Source organism: Enoplosus armatus, chromosome 20 (assembly GCF_043641665.1).
Source record: "Enoplosus armatus isolate fEnoArm2 chromosome 20, fEnoArm2.hap1, whole genome shotgun sequence".
In the NCBI taxonomy this organism is placed as follows: Eukaryota; Metazoa; Chordata; class Actinopteri; order Centrarchiformes; family Enoplosidae; genus Enoplosus; species Enoplosus armatus.
In genome coordinates, this window is record NC_092199.1 from 3,254,002 (window position 1) to 3,273,899 (window position 19,898).

The 19,898-nt window shown below is 44.4% G+C and overlaps 1 protein-coding gene across 1 annotated transcript; it reads right to left on the bottom strand.

Moving 5' to 3' along the window:
* Positions 1 to 1,369: 1,369 nt before the first annotated feature.
* Positions 1,370 to 19,438, bottom strand: wnt3 (wingless-type MMTV integration site family, member 3). Its single transcript, XM_070926473.1, has 4 exons — positions 19,359 to 19,438; positions 7,043 to 7,284; positions 4,008 to 4,273; positions 1,370 to 1,849 (listed from the first exon to the last, which is right to left on the bottom strand). Exons 1-4 carry the CDS (start codon positions 19,436 to 19,438, stop codon positions 1,370 to 1,372), a joined length of 1,068 nt encoding a protein of 355 aa, XP_070782574.1.
* Between the last annotated feature and the right edge of the window lie 460 nt (positions 19,439 to 19,898).

Sequence of the window (19,898 nt, forward strand, 5' to 3'; positions counted from 1 at the left end):
TTTTTTTTTTTTTTTTTTTTTACAGTGATAAAAGAAAGATTTTCTTCAGACAAAAGCCTCTAAGATGGACCTGATGAATGCATGACGTGTTAGATAAAAAGATTTCCCAATAATCACTTTGCTCATGAAACCAGAATTAATATTAAGCATGCTAAAGCTTGACTCGGGTTCGATGCATACATTTATAAATGAAACAGCCATAAATCATCTTCCGCTCGTATAATGTGAGCGCTTGTTGTTTTCACCACGACACTCCTTAGATTGAATAATGTATGACTGTGTTGCATCACACTTGTGGAAATCATGAGCAATTTACAGGTCGATCGTGCCCGAATGCAGGAACAAAGTCGTCATTCATAAGAGCTGCTAGCTTGCAACGAAGAGGAATTTGCTCGCATAAACAATGCTCAAATCTTTACCACCTGGAGTTTCTGTGTAACTGAATAGTGCATACATATACATGTGTAGGGTGGTTAGTTAGTGGAATGAGCATGCTTGTTCACACACATGCTGCATACCTCCAGTCCCAGCCCAATGGTAATATTTCAGAAATGCAGGGCTATAAAATCAGGCTGTAGCATATATCTTCCAGGCTTCCCGGCTGACTGGTGCAGTAGAGTCAGTCACTGAGGATTTCATCAGCTCAGTAGTTTACAAAAGACAGGACTGTGGCACCTCCAACACCTGCCTGATGTTTTCAGTTCAGTTCAGTAGTTACAAAGTGATGGTTTCCTGGGGCTGCCGACATGTTCACTGTCACTTACGACTAAGTGACGGTGTAGAGGTTGGTTTAGTTTAACAAAAAACAAAAAAAACAAAAGGTAAACCAGCCAGACCGGCCAGAGAAGTGAGGTGTTAATTAGAAGATGCTTTTTTTTTTTTATTCAAAAGCAAAGAGAGTCTGAAAGTTTTTTTTTTTTTTTACTGCATTAATCTCACAGGTAAAAAGTGTTACTGTACATGCCACAAACATTGTGTTGGCATGGAGGGGGGAAATAAATAAAGACAAGGGGGGTGGGAGGGGCCCAATGCTGCAGGGAGAGGAACCAGGGGAGAGTGGCACAACTTCTTCCCATGAGAGCGGACAAGATCACAGGTCAACACAGGACACTTCCTGGTCAGATATTATGGACATGGGTGTAGTGGTTTGGAAGACAGATTCTAGACCAGGGTTTTTACAAAGTACCCATTACTGATGTGCCATTACCCATTAGGGCCTGAGTGTGTGTGTGCTGATGAAGATGTTTGTGTGGGAAGCAGAGTGTGTGTCTAGGGAAGCAGGAAAGTCGTGCAGGAGGAGGGGAGTTGAAGGGGGGGTGGGCAGCACTTGTAGTCCAGCAGTCAGTTTGTCTGAAAGCACAGGCCTCTCTCACTTGCATGTGTGAACGTCGTAGACACGCACACACTCCTGACAGCTGACGTAGCAGCACCAGTGGAAGATGCAGTGACACTTCTCTTTGCGCTTCTCAGTCCGGGTGTTGTGGCCGCGGCCACAGCACAGCAGGTCGCAGCCCTCGATGCCGTGTGACGACACGTTGCAGGCCCGGTCGCGCGTCCCAAAGGAGCCGGTCTCCGGGTTGGGCTCGCAGAAGTTGGGTGAGCCCTCGTAGTAGACCAGGTCGCGCTCGGTGGGGTGCTTGAAGAAATTGTACTTGACTCGCAGCGTCTCCACCCAGCCTCGTGACTCGCGGTGCTTCTCCACCACCATCTCTGAGGCGCTGTCGTACTTGTCCTTCAGGTAGTCGCCCAGCATGCGGAAGTCCGGCTGCGCCCACCAACACGTCTTCACCTCGCAGCTTCCTGACAGGCCGTGACATTTACAGCGCAGGTGCATGTGGTCGAGGATGGTCTGAGGAACACAGGAGACACATTCAGGTTCACTTTGTAGGAATGTTTAAAGCCAATATCAGTTTTAAACTTGCTTTAGTATGTTCCTGCTTAAAAAACGAAAATATTATCTGCTAACCATTTGCACATTTCATGTCCTAAGAACCAGATCCAATACTCCAAAATACGACTTAATATAAACTTAAAAGTGGTTATTTATCATTTTTCCTGATGCCTCAAAGCAATACTCCACTAAAAATGCACCTTGTGAGTGTAAAGAGTCACTGCCTGTAGGCTTTGGAAGGTGGCTTCATCAGCAACACAACACATTAGAATGGCGATCCAGAGTCAAAAAGTGTCAAAATGTCTATTAAAACTTCATAAATGCAGTGGATCCACATGTTCAGTATGTGTTTTTGAGCTTTGGAGCTGTTGCCACCGGAATCCACTTTATTGCTGAGAATTCAAGCTGACTGCGCCCCCGCCATCCTCTGGGAAGAAGCAAGCTACAAACCTTTCAGAGCCACCTTTCAAGGTCTACAGGGGGTGAGAATGTGATGCGGAAAAGGTAGATTTTGGGTGGGGTATTCCTTTAAAGTGTAATTAACTGAAATGAGCTGGTCCTAATTTGATGCCTTATGGGGCAGAAAAGTTAGTCACCAACAAGAAAGATCTACTGGAATCTTATGGTCAGAAATGTACAGGAAATTCAGTAATACAGACTAACAAAACCACTAAAGACTCGCAGAGCAGGCCAAGAAAAACAATATGCCACTGGCTGCAATTGATTTAAGTGTCATGCAGCTGTGAAGTACAGAGGCTCTGCGCTGCTGCTAATTCCCTCTGAAGTCACTGGCTCACATCATGACTGTGCTGCCGCGGGGCATATTTTACCTTTGTGTTTTGATTTTGTTGTGCTTTAATTCAAACAGCTATATTTAGCTGCAGAATTCCCCCAGCTGGGGCGGAAGGCAGGTGGCTGGGGCACCTCTGGGTGAGGAAGGGGAGAGGAAGGGGGGGTTTTGAGGTAGGGATGGATGGACTAGTGACATCACACTGTGAGCTTGTCATGCCAACATCAAGTCCCAGAGGCCCTCGGGGCTAAATAATGGAGCGTGAGAGGGCCAGGTGGAGAGGAGAGGAGGCTCCTGACAGTCCTGCTCTTCAGTTAGCTCCTGTGGTCTCCCTGGCTGCTCCTGTGTGCTCAGATCAAAGGGCTGTCTTGTTGCCGTGTGGTCCCTCCATTTGCCCCTCAGCGAGCAGCCGGGGAGCCTATTTTCTCCGAGCGGTGACAGCAGCCAGTGATGTTTTAAGTCTGAGCTGATTTCCTTCTCTCTCCCCCCCCGCCCCCCCCCTCAACTCACTCGGGCTATTTGACTGGCAGGGAATTTTTCATTGGGATGCAAGGCATGAAAGGCGAGGTGTGGGGGCGCGGTGGGAGGGAGGGTGTTGCTTAGATGAGTAATTAACCAGTCATTCAAAGTCAAGTGCTCATTTTCAGGTGGAAACTCAGAAACTGTGCCGACAAGTCAAATACTAAATCCCCAGCCGTCACATGAACAATTAGTAATCCCAAACAGAAAGGTTTCCTGGATAAATCCTGCCCTTTTGCAAGACAGTCAGGTCATTGTCCATTGTTTACTGCATCTCCGTTTCACTTTCCGCTTGTGCTACAATGTATAGCACAATGTGTGCTGAGGTTTTCTAACTAACGTGATGTATTACAATGCTGTGGAGCAATAGAAGCTGCTCATGTCTTACAGATATTCAGTACATCTTGTAACTATTAAACCGCTGCTGTCTGATCTTGTGGTAATCAATTTGTACACTGTCTGGACAAACGTGTGTGGACTACCCCGTATTTTTCATGGTTTGTGATAGACCCCTTAGTTCCAGTGAAGAGAAATCTTAATGCTACAGCAGACATTAGTGTTCTTCCAATTTGCAGCAACAGTTTGGGGACGTGGTGTAGAAGAACTTGACCCACCCAGCCTCAGCGGCCGACCTCACTAATGCTCTTGTGGTTTTGCAATGGGAGCCAAACTCTTCCCAGAAGAGTGGAGGCTGTTGTAGCAGCAGATTAATGCCCATGAGTTAGGAATGAGAAGTTCAACAATCACATAAGGGTGTTATGTTCACGTCCCTGCATATTTCCCTAATATGTGTCTAATTATTTTTACCGTGCGTCCTGCCTCGTTGTTGTGTCTGTTCATCGCTGAGCGAGCATCTGGGCGATTCTCTCTGGCGTCCGCAAACTCCCTGGATACCAGCACCCCGAACTCTGCATCCTCACTGCAGCCGCCCCACTTCCAGCCCTCCCCAGGAGGCCCCTTGTGGTGGGAATCGCAGCCGCACATGGTGGATGTGCCCTCAGCGCAGGAGCGCGTCACTGCAAACGCCACTCCCGCTGAAGCTATAGCGTGGACGAACGCCGACTCTCTGGTTGCTGAGAGAGACAGGTGAAGACAGACAGAAAGAGAGAGAGTGTCAATCTTGTGTGAAACATGGACAAGGCAATCTTTACCACTGCCAACATCCAGACAGAGTTAGTGAAAGGGATACCTCCAGGCATTAACCTTTTAACACAACATTTCATCTTTCAGACGGCACATTTATGTTCCGGTATTTGCCACTGTGAAAAACAAGAAGCCTATAGAGAAAAACTTTCACCCTCTCTTATTTTAGAAGTAAACATGCTTCACCGTATTTACCATATGATCATCATCATCATCAGCGATAAGGAAGCACATACAACAGGACACATGAAGGCGCCTAAAAGCAGAGTCCCTGCAGTGACATCAGCCCATTGTGGTTGTGTCAGGAGAGCCTAACGCTCAGCGGGATCTCAGTGACCTCCTGTCATCCCTGAGGTGTGCTGCTTTGCATCTGGATAGTGTTTCAGGAATGTTGTCACCCCCCCTTCCTACCCGTCCCTGTTCAGAGCCCAAGGCCTTCTGGTGAAACCTAGCAGTGTGTCGGCCTGTTTCTTTTTTTACACCGAAAGGATGGAGTTACGCCTCCTTTGAAGGCAACAGCTTATTATGTAACCAGACACCATTGTTTCACAATCACAGCACACTTACCGTGGCTCACCCATTACACTCCACTAGCTCCGTAACAGACATAAAAACACACACACAGACAGGCGAGGTGTCTTTGACTCTTCAGGAGCGTTTAGGGGCCGGAGTTTCTGATGTACACAATTGCGTGATCTGAGTTTTGAAATTTGTATGAACACGACCAGAGAATTAAACCCGTATTTTGCAGACCACAGTGGCTACTACAGCCAGAAATTCCTCAGCAATTCCTCTGCCAATGAGACCCAATCAGACCACTTTACGAGCCACAGACAAAGTTTATTGATGTTTGGCTGGAAGCTAGTCATATGTTCCCACCCTGAATGTGTCTGCAAGCCCAGTTACAAGACAAACACACCTTTTTATGTTAATATGATGCCACAAGGGTCAATATTTGTGCTGTTTTATAAATATTACTAAAGCTACATTTCTGAGTGTATGCATGCTAATAATTTACAGGGTAAAAGGTCAGATACTGAAATACTGTAAATTTATATAATCAGTAATATTTGAAAAATAACGGTGCGAACTGTTGAAATACTAACTAGACTGTGTCTAGAAATCCTGTATTTTCACCATTCATTCCTAGTATAAGGATACAGTTTTGTCTAAATCCCCAGTGAATCCTTGCGTGATTGGATGACACACAGTCCTCAGGTTCAGCATCCCTGCTCGCCCTGGCAAGCCTAGCTGGGCCCTCCACAACAGGGGCCTGTGAGCCCTGGGCCCCTGGAGCTCTGGCTGTTAGCCAAGGCTAGCGCTGCTCCTGCTACCTGCTGGGCCCATCAATCCGCCTTTGTTTCCCTTGTGTCACACTGTATTATCCACACAAAGGGCCCAGCGACTCGCGCCCCCACAGCCCCGCTCTGCCCGGAGCTGGCATTCCCCCCCCCCCCCCCCCCCCCCCCGCCATCTCTCTCCAGCCACCCCTCTGCCAACACCCTGAGCTGAAATCCCATACACCACCACCCACCACAGGACCTCAACCCCCCACTTCCTCCAGGCATCCACCAACAGCACCACCATGGCCAACACGCAGCTTAAGGTGGCTGGGGCTGGTGGTTGGTAGCTCTCCCTTCCCTAGCTCTAACTTTTCCATTCATCACTCCCAAAGTGAGACACTCTTCTTCCTTCCCTCCTTCCTTCCTTCCTTCCTTCCTTCCTTCCCTCCTTCCTTTGCTTCCCTATCCCGAAGTGCACACCAGGGCTAGGTTGGGAGAGATCCCCTTTCAGCCTGTTTTCATGACAGAGTCAAAAGGGCGTGTGAATGGGGCGTCCGTGGGAGCTGGACTGTGTGAGGCGCGCACTGGTCTTCATGCACAGTAGGGGTTGAGCGGAGCCCCCCGGCCCTTTTCTATTGCCTGTAATCTCATTTGGCCTCCCCTCTCCCTTTTATTTGACTGAGAAGCTTGGACTGCTCACGTTGCCCATTTCTGCCCAGATTCCTTCCCCTCTGACATACAGGCTAATTCATTTCCAATCAGCAGCCTCATTCACAACACACAAACTTCTACCTTTATAATTACCGACTGCAAGGCCTCGAGCGGGACACCTGTGCCTATTGTTTCCCACTGTCAGGTTGAGTGGGATTGTTTAAAGGACACAGTTAGAGTGTAGATATCTTACAATTAGTATTCTGCGTGTGAAGCGCCTGATGGATGTCTCCAGTATATCAGCTGTACTTGTCAGGTTTCGCTGATAGATTTACCGCGCTGACCCGCTTTCATGTAAGAGAGTGTAAGCACGGTTTGGAAAACCGAAAAATCAGTCACTGACTCTGAGGACAAATGCAATACTGAAGGTAAAGATGGATGGAAGTTGAATAATGTGTCAGTGCTTGTACCTGCACTCATTTCTCACAGCAGCCAGGAAAGGTGTATATTATTGTAATTGCTGTAGTTAGTCTTTTGTCAGCAGAAGCCCAGAGAACAGGCAGTGCTAAGCCTTAGGGTGGAAACTGTTAAATGCTATGTTTTGTAACAGCTTGCAATAGCCTCAGCTATATAACCTACTTTTTACAGTTGGGTGTTGTTTTGGCTCATTTAAATCCTAATTTATTTTCATTTGTACATCGTTACAAAATACAGCAATAAAGATTCTTGGCAGGTTTTTATCCAAACAAGCACTTAATAGTTTACCTTTATCTAGCACAGGGCCGAAGATGGCCAGGTTGTCCTTGATGGTAGTACAGTTCCATCTGCGGCCCCTAAACTGGTGCTGGCACTCCTGGATCCCCAGCTTGACACCTTCTGCAACGCTAGGCATGATCTCTATGTAGTTGCGACAGAAACGCAGCTGCTTGGGCACCAGGCCGGGGATAGAGCCACACAGGATGGGTTGGGAGCCCAGAGACGAGTACTGCTGCCCAAGGGCCAGGGACCTGTGACACACAGAGGGGGACAGCATCATTAAGAGAGATCTGCTGGACATTAAAACATCTCTGCATCTGTGTTAAGGGTTAGGGTTACAGAGGACTAAGGATAAAAAGAGTTGTATCACCACAACCCAACATCAACACCTAACAGGCCATCGCTGCAAAAAAAATGGGATTTAGATCACATTGAACATAACATTTTTTAATCACATTTCTTATTCTTTGATTTTTAGGGTTTATATTGAACCTCAATACTTTTTTGGAACTGGTCGGAGTGACGATAGCTCAAAAAATGTCTCTTTAAAGGCACTGAAAGCTAACTTCGTTGTATGTCTGGTCAGATTAGTAATCATTTTATCGCCTTACACTTATTCTTTGGCCATATAGTTCCTGATTTATCTCAACATTTTGCCAATTTTGGACAATCTTAATTAGGGCAAAGTCTTGTACTGCTGCTTGTGTTCAGACAACATTTAACATATGAGAACTTTGGCTTCTTTTGTTACATGAACAAAAAGGTTTTGTAGAAAAACTTCAAAGGTATTGAAATAGTATGGTATTAGTATTGTATCTGCTCTGGTAAAGAACATTTTGAAATTTGAAAATGATACCCAGCCCTCGTGCTTTTACAGTTTTACAGGATGTTGGAAGTGAAACTGCTTGCCTCACAGTACAAATCTGTGCCCTCCCTGAACTCAACCCCACAACAGCAGTGATGGTGACCTGCCAGGGCGGCCTCTGAGAAAGGCAACCTGCTCTACGAGGGGAGGCCGCTTCTGTATTCATTAATCTCAGGTTTAACTCTAAGCATAGCTATGTGGCAGTACAGTGATTCATACTTGAGTGTTTTATTGACTTATCTTCTTAATGTAGTTTATACTAAGAGCTCCTGTTTATTTTGTCTCTTTTTTTCCACCATGAGGGGGGAGGCTAATAGGCCCACTTCAGGGCAGGGATACAAGCTATTAGCACTGACTTTTCAAAGTGTTCCCACTTGTTAGCATACACAGATCTGCTGATTTAACAGATAACACACAAGAACCTGTCTGCTTAGTTTGGGAAAAGCCCCCTTACACAATTTCAAATATATGAAAACACCTGCCTCTGCAGTTCCATCATTAATTTGTGGTTTTTCTTTGTAGCTGATTTTTTTAAAAGAATGACAGCGTATACAGCTGAGCTTGCTGGTGATGGATGAAAGCAGCATATCTGAAGCAATGTGCCTCATCAGAAGGCCCGTGCAGATGTGCCTAAGCAGGGATTAATCACCACAACGAGACAGCCAAGATCAGCTAGTGATGCCAGAAACCATTATAGTTTCATTCAGGTAATTAATTTTAATTGCTTTCTATTTCTCTTGAAATAAAAGAGAGAGAGAAAGAGAGAGAGAGAGAGAGAGAGAGAGAGAGAACATGTTTGCCATGCCCATGTTTTAACATGCTTTTTGTGATAACAAGCTCCAACAAAACTGTATAGTTTTACCCAGAAGCTCATGCAATTACTGCAGGATGTCAGACTCAGATTTCTTGTTTATTTATTTCTCAGTATTTCACCTGGAGGAACATACATGTTGCTGTACGGGTCTGCATTCTTAAGAGACGGATGCATTACAATAGATGTGTGTGATTTTTACAAGAGCAGACCTTTACCAGTGTCGAGCAGACTCTCCAGCACTTGGCTCAGTCTGGGCGGACAACGTGGCGCTGGAGGCCCTGAGAGGATCATGGAGGAACAATTGACGCTGATCAGATCAGAGCGCCCCTCATGATGACCTCAGGACCCCCGCAGGGCGCAACCCAATCATAGCAGCCACTGACTCTGACAGATGAGTGCAGTGCAGTGCCCCACCCCAACACAAAAGTCAAGCCATTGAAGTCACAGGGAAAAAATCCCCCCCTAGATAGGTTCACAGCTCATGTGCGCTTTTGCTTTCTACATATAGCTAAACCCTGCCCCCACCTCCCAACACCCTTCTCCCCTCCCATACATTGTTTTTCATCTCAGGTGAGCATTGTTACAGCAGGCTCCCAGGTATCAAGGTTTGCCAGTGGAGCTCGAGAGGCTGAGTTATTTTGCTTTTGTCTCAGCTTTACAGCTGGTCTGATGGATTATAAGATGATCACGCACAGTAATCAGCCACTTGTGTTGTTGGCAAGAGCTTCCTGACTGACACTGATACACAACAAACAAATCTTAAGTTTCAGAATGAAACCCTGTCTGATCAGAGTTCCAGTTATATAAACTATTCAAAACTTTCAAACACTACTATGCACAAGGAAAAATAATTCTCTTTTCTTTCATATCCAACTTAAATTCTGTTTTGCCCAATTTGATGTTCCCATGCAGAATTAGTAATTTGATAGTGCTCATCAATCTCTGTTCATGTTCTTGTCTTGAGTTTACCCAAGCGAAGGCAGCCACATTAGCTCATCTGCTAGTCCCAATTCCACCGACATCACTGAGTTCAAGTGTTGCTGACTTCACTCCGTCTGGTGACTGAGTGACTAAGGACCTTAATTACACTGTCTGCTAGCGTGGTTACTGCCCATTAATCTCTCAGTCATGGGATGGACCAGGGTGGATGATGCCCTGCACAGAGCTTGTATCTGAACTCTGGTGTCACATGCCCCCCAAGATCATCAGTCAATTAACTCAAAGGAAAAGCTCTCCTGTCCAAGTGAGATATCTCTGTATTAAGACCACTGTGCCAACCTCTGATACAACTGCTTGTCCACCACTCTGACATACTGGCTTAGCCAGTGAATTTGGGGTTTCTGATGGAATCAATTTGCTAACCACATGGGACTTAGTGGTGGACATAGCATGTTTAGACTACAGGCTGTGTATCTGCCAGCCTATTTGTCTTTGTTTGCAAAGGATGTGCCTCACTTGATCCGTATGGACAGATGAGATGAAAGGGATATCTTTTTGGCTAGGTGCTAATGAGAGTCTTAACCCTGAGGGGTTATGAGGCGTATCGTGCAAACAGACACACACGCAGACTCATGCATGCAGACCACATGTGTGCCATGCTGATCCTGCCTGCTTTGCCTCACTTCTCGGAAGCCACGAGCAACGTGTCTCAACCGAGTGAGGGAGCAGCAGACGCTGAGACCTCCACAGAGGCAGAATGCCGGGGGAATCTGCTGCAGGGTACGAGACAAGCAGCAGAGCAGCAGCGAATGGCAGGGCTTGGCAGGGGCATGCCCAGGCAGGTCCGTATGGGGCCTCTACTGGCCTGGGGGGTTTACGGCTTGGTTGGGGGTTTTCTCAGTATCTAAACTGGGCTGATGTGAAAGTATGACGGAAACCACATAAATGAAGCAGAGGAAACAAAGGGATTCCACCACACACCTCGCTGAAGAGTGGAAATTCACGCAATCAAGATTGTAACACTGTCAACAAAAACATTTGACTCAACCACTCCCAACGCAATAAAATCACTACTACAACCTCTGCTGCTTGGTTAGAAAAGTAAAGTGGCTGGGGTTACTCTATTGCATCTCTCAGTTTTTATTTTGTCTCAGCTTGAGACAAAAGGTGAGTCGAGGACTCTTGTACTGTCAAAAATATGTTGCAGCTGCTATTGTGGGAGGTCTGCATTACAGGGGTCAGCATGTAGCGCATGTCTGTGCACAGATGAGCTTTCTTTGTGTGACAGCCTCCTATGTCCAGAGGCACAAAAAGTACCAGGTGACCCTCTGAACTTGTTGAGCAGAACATGACATCTGACCTCACTGCCTTTGCCCTGATGGCCTACAAAAACGGTTTGAAGTTCATGACCAGGGTCCATATGCAGGTTTCTAAGTACAGGGGTGCTGATCTCCAGCTTGTTTACCTCATTAATCAAATAGAAGGTCATTATGATCAGGTGCCTGCTCATACGCTCAGATTCTACAGTGATGTGTACATGTAATCAAACACAACAGTTCTCAAAGTTATTCGGGGGAAAGTATGCACTGTTTTGGGTCCTGGCCCAAACCTTGGTGTATTACATTTTGGATACTGAAAAAGTAGCTTAAATTGAGCAAGCATAACTTGACAAAGGCTTGGGACCTCCACACCTGTGATGGTCACAAGAGCTTTTAAATTACTTCAGGGAATAATTAAATGCTTTTTATTTTCATAACTTTAAAAGTTTAGATGTAGTCAAGCTGCAACTTACTTACTCTTCTCCTCTTATCACCAAAATTTGAAATTTAAATGACTAGGTTCATCTATCTATAATAATATCATTCCTTTGATTGTATATTCTCACATACAGTGAATATTCATATTCTGGTGTTGCACAAAACAAGCGAGAAGACAATATGTCACTTCCGGCTGCCATCTTTGGTTCGCTTCTCTGTCACGCAGCAAACGGGAGTATTTTTTTGTTCTAATTGGATAAAGTTAGAAGAATCTTTGAAGGATCTGGAAATGTCTTCAAAACGGCGGTAAGTGCTCTCAAACCACCTGCTGTTTTTCTTTTATTTGACGTGTATGTATTCAGCAATCAGACAAACAAAAACAGAGCTAGCTTAAACGTTAACCTTAGCTGTTAACGCTAGCTGTTATGTGACGTCTTAAGTGTGAAAGATGATTTACAGCTAATAAATAATGTCTACTATACCTTTAATAATTCGGCCTTTTCCGTGTAGTTAGAGAAGGCCTGCTTTAGTTTAACAAGGTCTATTTTTTTTTTACTTTATAGCAAGTATCAACCTAAAAACACTGGCACCGGCTCATAAACTACAGTAAACGCTGCGCACTGACGTCGCTTCCGCTTCTCGCGCGCATCACTGCTAGCTAACAAAACTAAAGCAGCAGTTTCAGCCAGTGCTAGACACAGTATCCAGCCCCATTGCTTAAGTAGGCTACAAGTAGTAATACTGCAAAGTAGAAAGTACTTATTAGCGATATGTACTTATTGTACTTTACTAGTAAAAGCACTGTAGAGGCAGATTGGCCTCATAAAGTACAATATTCATGTAGTGGAGCAGAAGAAATTGCAAATACTGATGTACAAATACCTCAAAACTGGACTTAAGTACTTGAGTATATGATATGTATTATGTTAGTTTCCACCACTGGTTTAAGCTGATTTTATCTACCTTGAGCACCTGCTCCGAAAGGCAGACATTGAAGTATGTTTTGCGTTCAGGTTGTTTGGAGGTTTTTCGTAGTTTGTAGTTCAGAACAAACTGGAATGTTGAAGCAGCAACTAAAGTATGAAAGTGAGGCAGAAAGGAAAAGCGAGGGATTAGAGAGCCTGTCACAATCCATCCCTCCATGCATTATTCCTTAGGCACTGTTCAAAGACTCATGGAAACCTGCGTGCATGTGTGAAGGCAGAGTGAACTGCATGGTTGTGTTGTTACTTGTAAGGTCCTACTTCCAACAAGGTTATCACTAAGATGATGGCAAGAGGTGGGATGCCTTGATCGCATTGCCTGTCCTCTGCAAACACTGTAACTGCGTTAATTGGCTTGCACCCTTGTTGCAGGACATGCTGAAAAGTGCTGACACATGATGATATAATTTTCCGCTCTGTTTCATCACAAGCTGGGACACTCTCCAGACTATTGCTTTCAGGTCAAGAGGAGACTTAGCGTTGATGATGTATTCAACTACACCTCATTTGTGCAGAGCCACAATTAGGGTAGCAGTTTCTAAGTTAGTAAAATACCAGGATTTGTTCAGCTCTGAAGCTCTAATGAATCTCTCATCAACATGAACTTTATTATATTTTCTGTTGCTTGTACTTGTTCAAAGCTACAGCTAAATAGAGTCATTCAGGAATTTGGCCTTATTTAGCGTTTACAAGCAGTTTTGATGGCTTCAGATTTGATAAAATGCAACTGTGTTCCAATGTATTTTCCATGGTGGTTATTGACGATGGGTGCCAGTCGTTCTTATCCGTGTCTGAACAAGTTAACTTATTTCATTAAAGAGAAATTGTTAGCTTATGCTGGGTTTGTGCCCGAAGCGCTGAGTCCCAAGTATGTTCTGTCACTTCCTCTGTGAGAGCAAGGCTCCTGAAAAGGCTTCTGCAGTAACAGACTGCGAGAATATTGTTTGCATTAAACTCTAATCTACCTCTAATTTACCTCTATATGTTGACGCCGCAGCTCAACTTGTCAGATTTGCCTGGAGGACATTGTGTTGCTAAATGAGGCCCTAGCAGAGCAGTCAGAGACGTGCAGCTGAAAACATTGCCATCAGAATTTCATTTATAAATCCCACAACAGAGTCTGCAGAGAGATAAAGACACTCGAAAGAGAGGAAGTGGGCCAAGGAAAGTTGCCGGCTTTGCCCGAGGATGGGACTTTTCCTGGTGGAGGCTGGAATGCAAAGCTCCTGTCTGTGTTTTGTTGTCTTCTCTTTTTCTTTGGCACACTTTTGATTTGTAGTCCAACAGCTCCTGGCTGATCAGATAAAAAATGACAGGACCCCTGAAAAATGTTCCAACCTGTTCTTTCTTTCTACCTCCTTTGCCTCCCCTCCTTTCCCCTCTCTGCAGACTGTTGCAGAGAGTGTGGAGTTGGGACAAGGAGCCCCTGCAGTCACATGTATGGAGACGTGAAGAGGGAAACTGAACAGGGTGTAAACTTGTGAACCTGCCTGTCAGGAAGTGAATGAGAGCAGCGGTAGCTCTGCATAGAAGTGCACTGGAGAGTACAAGGCACTGACAAATGCATGTCAGACTGGGAGCTTGGTGTGTTGGTCTGTCTATAGGTGGACACAACAGAGTCTGAGCTGTCTTGAAAGGACAGAGCTTGTTTGAATGAGAGTCTTGAGGGACTGTGTGAATGAACCACAACTCAAACAGTGCATTGTTCCCTGCCTCTGCTCATTAGGGGCAGCTTGTTGGCACTGCTGCTTGAATTGTCAGCAGTAATGCATCCTATGCAAATCATAACTCGTAATGGATTGTCTGGAATCTGCCATTGTATGCCTGGAATTTCTTTGTGGAAATTTCAAACACCACACAGTGTCTTTAAAAGTAATTAAAAACCTAATTGCTGTTGACTTTCTCATGCTTGGTTGATTTGGAAAAAAACTCTGAAAAAAACTGGAATGTGAAACTACATTGTGGGGGATAAACCGGGTGAACAAAGCTTGCCAATCCGCAGATATTTCACTCTGAGTGCCGCCGATATCCCACACTGAGCCTAACCCCAATGCCACTTATCTGCAGGTCCTCATCTGTATGAAACCAACATCATCATGCATGTTTTTGCCTCTCCCTTTTACCTTTGTATGCCTCAGTAGGGCTGGGTGTTGTACGTCAACGTTCCTAAAGCTGGCATCCAACATCTGCCCAGACTCCCACTCTTGTTCACGTATTATTATTATTATTACATGATCATTCCTGATTTTTTTTACTATTTTATTTAGAAAAAGTTCTTCTTTTGCTAGATAAAAAAGGGTTTTGAACAAAAAAATGTCTATATTTCTCAATTTTCAGCAACAAAAAAAGGTATCATTTTGGTACCAGACAGTACAGAAACTCAGCTCTCATATCGCCAATAGTATTGAAAAACTACCCAGCCCTAACCTGAAGAGGATAATCGTGTCTCTCAATTTTGGAGACATGACACCTTCTATTCAAAATTATTGATAGCACCTTTTTTTTTTTTTTTTTTTAACAATATGTAAACTGCATCTCTTGTAATTTAGAGACATTGAACGATTTTCCCTCTCTGCCTTTCCACACTGCATCTATTAGTTGTTTGGTTGTTGACCTGGTTGTTGACCTGGTCAGTGACCCGAGGGCTTCGACTGAATATAGGCTGTGCAGGTGTGATCGGCACATCTTTGTCACTGACCTCTGTGTGTCAAAGAAATTGCTTTCTGCCAATAATTAACCTCTGCAACAAGCCATACAGGTGAGATCAGCCAGGTAATGAAGACTTTAAATATTGTGTGGTTGTGCCTCCACACGTGTCCCCTAATGATCTCTTTGCCCCTGGCCGCTGCCGTTTTCCCTTTGAGGAACTGTCCTGGCCTGTATTTTAGTGCAGCTAATAGCTGTCCACTGGGGGACTTTGTCATTTCGTACAAGAGCTCATTGCATGTCCTTTGATGGTGGGTGAAGATTAGGACTCGCCTTCGCTGCTTTGAAATGCCACTCTCCTTTGAACCTCTCACCTAGCTTTGGTTTGACTGGATAATGTCGTCCCACGCGCTTCTTTGGAAACAGTCCCATAAAGTAACGTGTTGGATCAGCACATGAAGGCTACTCTCATTGACAGTCAGTACAACAACATTCATTAAGATCAGTATACGTGTTTTTGAGGAATTTACTTCCATATTCCCTGTATCCCCGTGGATGTCACTCTCTGCGGAGACATTTCTCTTGGGCTTTAGCCCAAAATTGCCTTTGACCCTGGCCCTATGGCAGCTCTCAGCCATTCATAATGGAGCCCTAAAGTTTCTTATGAATGACATTCTTCTCGACTTTCCTGCTCTTTTCTCTACCTTCCACTGCCCTGTTGAGAATAATACCCAAACATCCTTGATCTTTTCACACAAGGCGGCAGACGGAGGATTTTCCCGCAGTAAGAATCATTTAAGTGATCCCTTTGCCAACGGTAGGGGTTTTGGGGTTGAAGATTGGATTGAAGATTGGAGGTGGGGGGTGTCACAGTCAGATAATGACATTCCTGAGACCCAGAGATGGACTCTAGAGCCCCATTTAAGCCGCTCAGGTTGAACTGGAAAGGTCTGTGTATAGACTGGGCAGTTTGGTAAACCTAGATAGCTTTGCGTGAGATCTTTCGAGAGGTATGCCGCTGACATTATTGAGGCCCCAGTGGTTCCCAAAACTTCCACAAGTAGTGCTTCAAGCAGCAAACACAGTCTTAGTCAGGAAGCTGTGTTTAGGCTTATATAAGCTCCGAAGTTTAATCACAACATGTTAAAATTTATTCACTGAAAGCTTTGAAAATGCATAGCCTAATTATAGAATAGTATTTATGTGTGTAATACCTTTTAAGATCTTTTTTTAAAAGAGCTATTAACAAATGGTATTTCTTGTTTTTTTCCTCTGATCATACAGAGTCATTTAACTCCTATGTCTGCATTTGTAGCAGTGACTGAATATTAACCAGTTGTGACTGCTTTATATTGCTTATGTTTCCCTGTCAGACTGCCATTAATGTTTCACCTGAGTGGAGGTTAAACAAAGCCCAGCCAGGTGCACTGATTCAAAGAGATATTGGTTGATCAGGACTGCACTGATTGCTCATTAAAGCTGATGATGATTTTAGCATTGGTGAAGTGTATGCTGACCCTTATCATAAAACAGACTAACACTTTAAAACAGATTTATTGTTTGGAACAATTACATGCAGCAGTTAACACTTGCACATTCTATTTATCTGTCTTTCTGTCTCAGTTTCCTCTATCGATTTCATAAAAACAACAATGTAAATCTTAAGTAATCTTAATTTTTTGGGGGGGGGGGGGGAGCGGAATCCAAATTACAATTAATAACCAAATAAATTTACATCAAGTATGGATGCCTCATGCAGATTTAACAGTAGTGATGATCACAGAGGATTAAGAGAATAACAGTTATTGGATTTAAACATGTCGTGGCCGTGCGGTGTGATATGACAGAGTTAAACCGATAATCACTGCTGATGCTCGATGGCAGGTATTGGAGTAAATTCAGAGGTAATTCCTCGCTGAAAGTGACTGTCATCGTTCACTTACAACCACCGCTGTTTATGCAAGGAACACAAACGCACTGTCTGGCTGACAGAGTGGCTTAAGCCGTTCTGAAAATAGTTGATGAGCTGAACCACACAGGCTTAATGACAGTACTGTCCATGACTCTCATTAACAATCATCTTTAATAAGAACAGAACATTATATCGTAGTCCCCCGGCTTCAAGCTCTTATATTTAGATTTTCCTCGATTATTAAACGTAGGTTAAAAGGTGAAACCAAAACACAGCAATAAGTCCAAGAACAGATATTTTTTCATTTTCAAACCACACAGATCTGGACGGCGTTGTCAGATAATTGGACAGAGCCACTGTGGGACCTGTGGATCATGTGTGGTCACAACATAGCTTTAAGCTGTCACAAATTCTCTCAAACTTTGATTTTTTCCCATTTTGTGCAAAACTACTGTTTCCCCAACATTCTTGCATTTCAAGAAGGCAATTTACTGCTCAGTCTCGCCTTTCCAAACCCACCTCATTAGTTTGCTATGCCTTTTTTCTTTCTACTACACCTCATCTTCGTCCATGCATATGTGCATATCACTGGAGTTATTTATGCTCTGTTTTGTTTTCAACACCCCATCTTGTAAAAGCAAGGCTGCCAGGCATAAAGCAGTCAAAACTCCTCTTCCCACCAACCCGTCCCACCTTGGCTGGAGAATTTATGGCCAAGTCATCGCCCCTGAGACAGAAGCTGAGAGGAGCCTGCCTGGGCCCTTGCTGAAACTCGGCACCCTCCTGTTTGACGCACCAACTCATTTTGTCTCCTTTTGGACATGTTCGACACCGCGGGGTGATGCCACTGACAGCGCTGTTTGGCACCCATTCCTCAGCACCTGCCCATTCACCTGGAGCTACGGCTCTGCTTTTCATCTTTCCACCCTCCCAGTAACCCCTCGCCCTGCCTACACTTCAAAATTTGTTACCCAAATCAAAGGTGGTGCGCATTGTTAAGGTTCGAACATTATACCAGTGTCATGTAAGCTCCTTGAACAGAACAGCTGCAGGTAATTCACAGAGAGAGAGAGAGAGAATCCCAGGCTCTTCTTTGTCACTGTTGTCTGATGGTTCTTGCTGAAGCCAGGAGTGGGTGTAAAGTCCTCTTTGCCATTAACACTTCAGCCCTGTGGCCTGTGTGCTTGGCAGCTGCCTGCTCTGTAAATGAAACCAGAAGATGCTCGCGGTTTGGACAGCACTATGGTGGGACCACATGCTAGTTGGGCTACTAAAAGTGCAGTAGCTCTGACAAGTATTGTGTTGTGAGCCAAAAGAGCTTTGTCATACGCCTACGCAAATATCTCCAAAATAGAAGCTTTATGTTACAAAAGAAGACCAGGAGCCATGAGGTCAGCTGCATGTAGCTGAATTTGTAATGAGATAAACCTCTAAATTTCAGTTGCTGGTGCCAAAAGCGATCTGGGATAATTTAACAAAGAATAAAACCCTGCGGCACCTAAACATATTGTCTCCTGACAAATCCGTTGTGGAGGGGGTGAATTGTGGTACAATTGAAAAGCAAAATGATATGCTTAACTGTTTTTCAAAAGATTCATTTAATTACAGCTGATACCCCATGGCAGACCGCAAATTTGTAATATTTATAAAATTGTGTACAACTTTGTCAGTGGCAAAGGTTTTGTGTTCAGTGCATGTCATGCATCTACCAGAAAAGCCCAAAACAATTCAGATTAAATTCACGGCATGTTTGGGGGCCGGCGGCCTGAATGTATAACAGTGACACACAATAGCAAACAAAACAAAATGACGCGGATCTTATAAGTCAGGATTGTTGTGCTTCCTGAGGTGCTCCTAAAATTATAAGGTTGTATTTCAAGAAATAAATTGATTGTGGTTGAGAAACAGGAGCCTTTTTTGAGGCTTTGTTGAGTTTTCATGAGCAACATCAGTGTTGTCATTGTCCTTGAGCGATATCCACAATTTATGTGATAATGAATGATCTCACTGACTTACACTGTTGTGTGGAAATGCCTCGCAAGTCCTTACAGTGCTGTTGACAATTCATATCAACATGGCAACCACGCGTATTTTGTCTTACATTCAAAATAGCACTCTACATTTTTAATCATTTCATGGTTCCCAAACTAAAAATTTATCTTCTTCACATCACAACATACTCCAATGTGATAAATGGACCTGAGTGTAGAGGGGAAAAGAACGGCGAGCCTTTTCCGTTACACTAGTATTTGAGGTTAAGATTCTTTGGACTGGGCCGGAGAACATTTTTCCACGCAGTCATCTGAAAGTGCACATTCTGCCCTCTCAGAAATGATCATTTGACCAAAAAGACTCTCTCTCTTTATGCGGCTATAGGGTCTGATGCTGAAACTGTGGATTTGTACTCACCACCAGATGGGATAGCCTCCAAGCACCCGTGAGCTGGACAACCACACACACATCAAATATCCAATCAGATACAAATCCATGAGGTAAGCCTTGTAGTGTGTGAGAGGGTAAATGGATCAATACATAGAACTTCCAGCAGGCAGTGAAGAAGAGTTTCCAGGAAGAGGAGCTTTAGGGCAGCTTGATTGTTGAATGAGGGGAAGATTAAAATGATATTGAAAAAAATCTTCCTCCTGTTTTCCCCCCTTCTTTGAGTCGGGCCAGGAAAGTGTGTCTGTCTCCTAGTAGTTAAGAGAATAAGTGTCTCTTACACACATGCACACACGCTCCTACCCGTCCTCTCCTTCCCTCCCTCTCTCTGAGGTTCTTCCCTAAGGTAGATATCTTTTTCTCTCTCTCTCTACTTTTTTCTCCCTCAGGATGCCTCATCCACAGGCCCAATATTAAAGGGGGGGGGGGGGCTGAGAGGCGGGGGGAATGAGGTTTGGAGATGTCAGCTGGCAAGCCAATCACAGAAGATGGCCTTAGGTTACGAAAAAA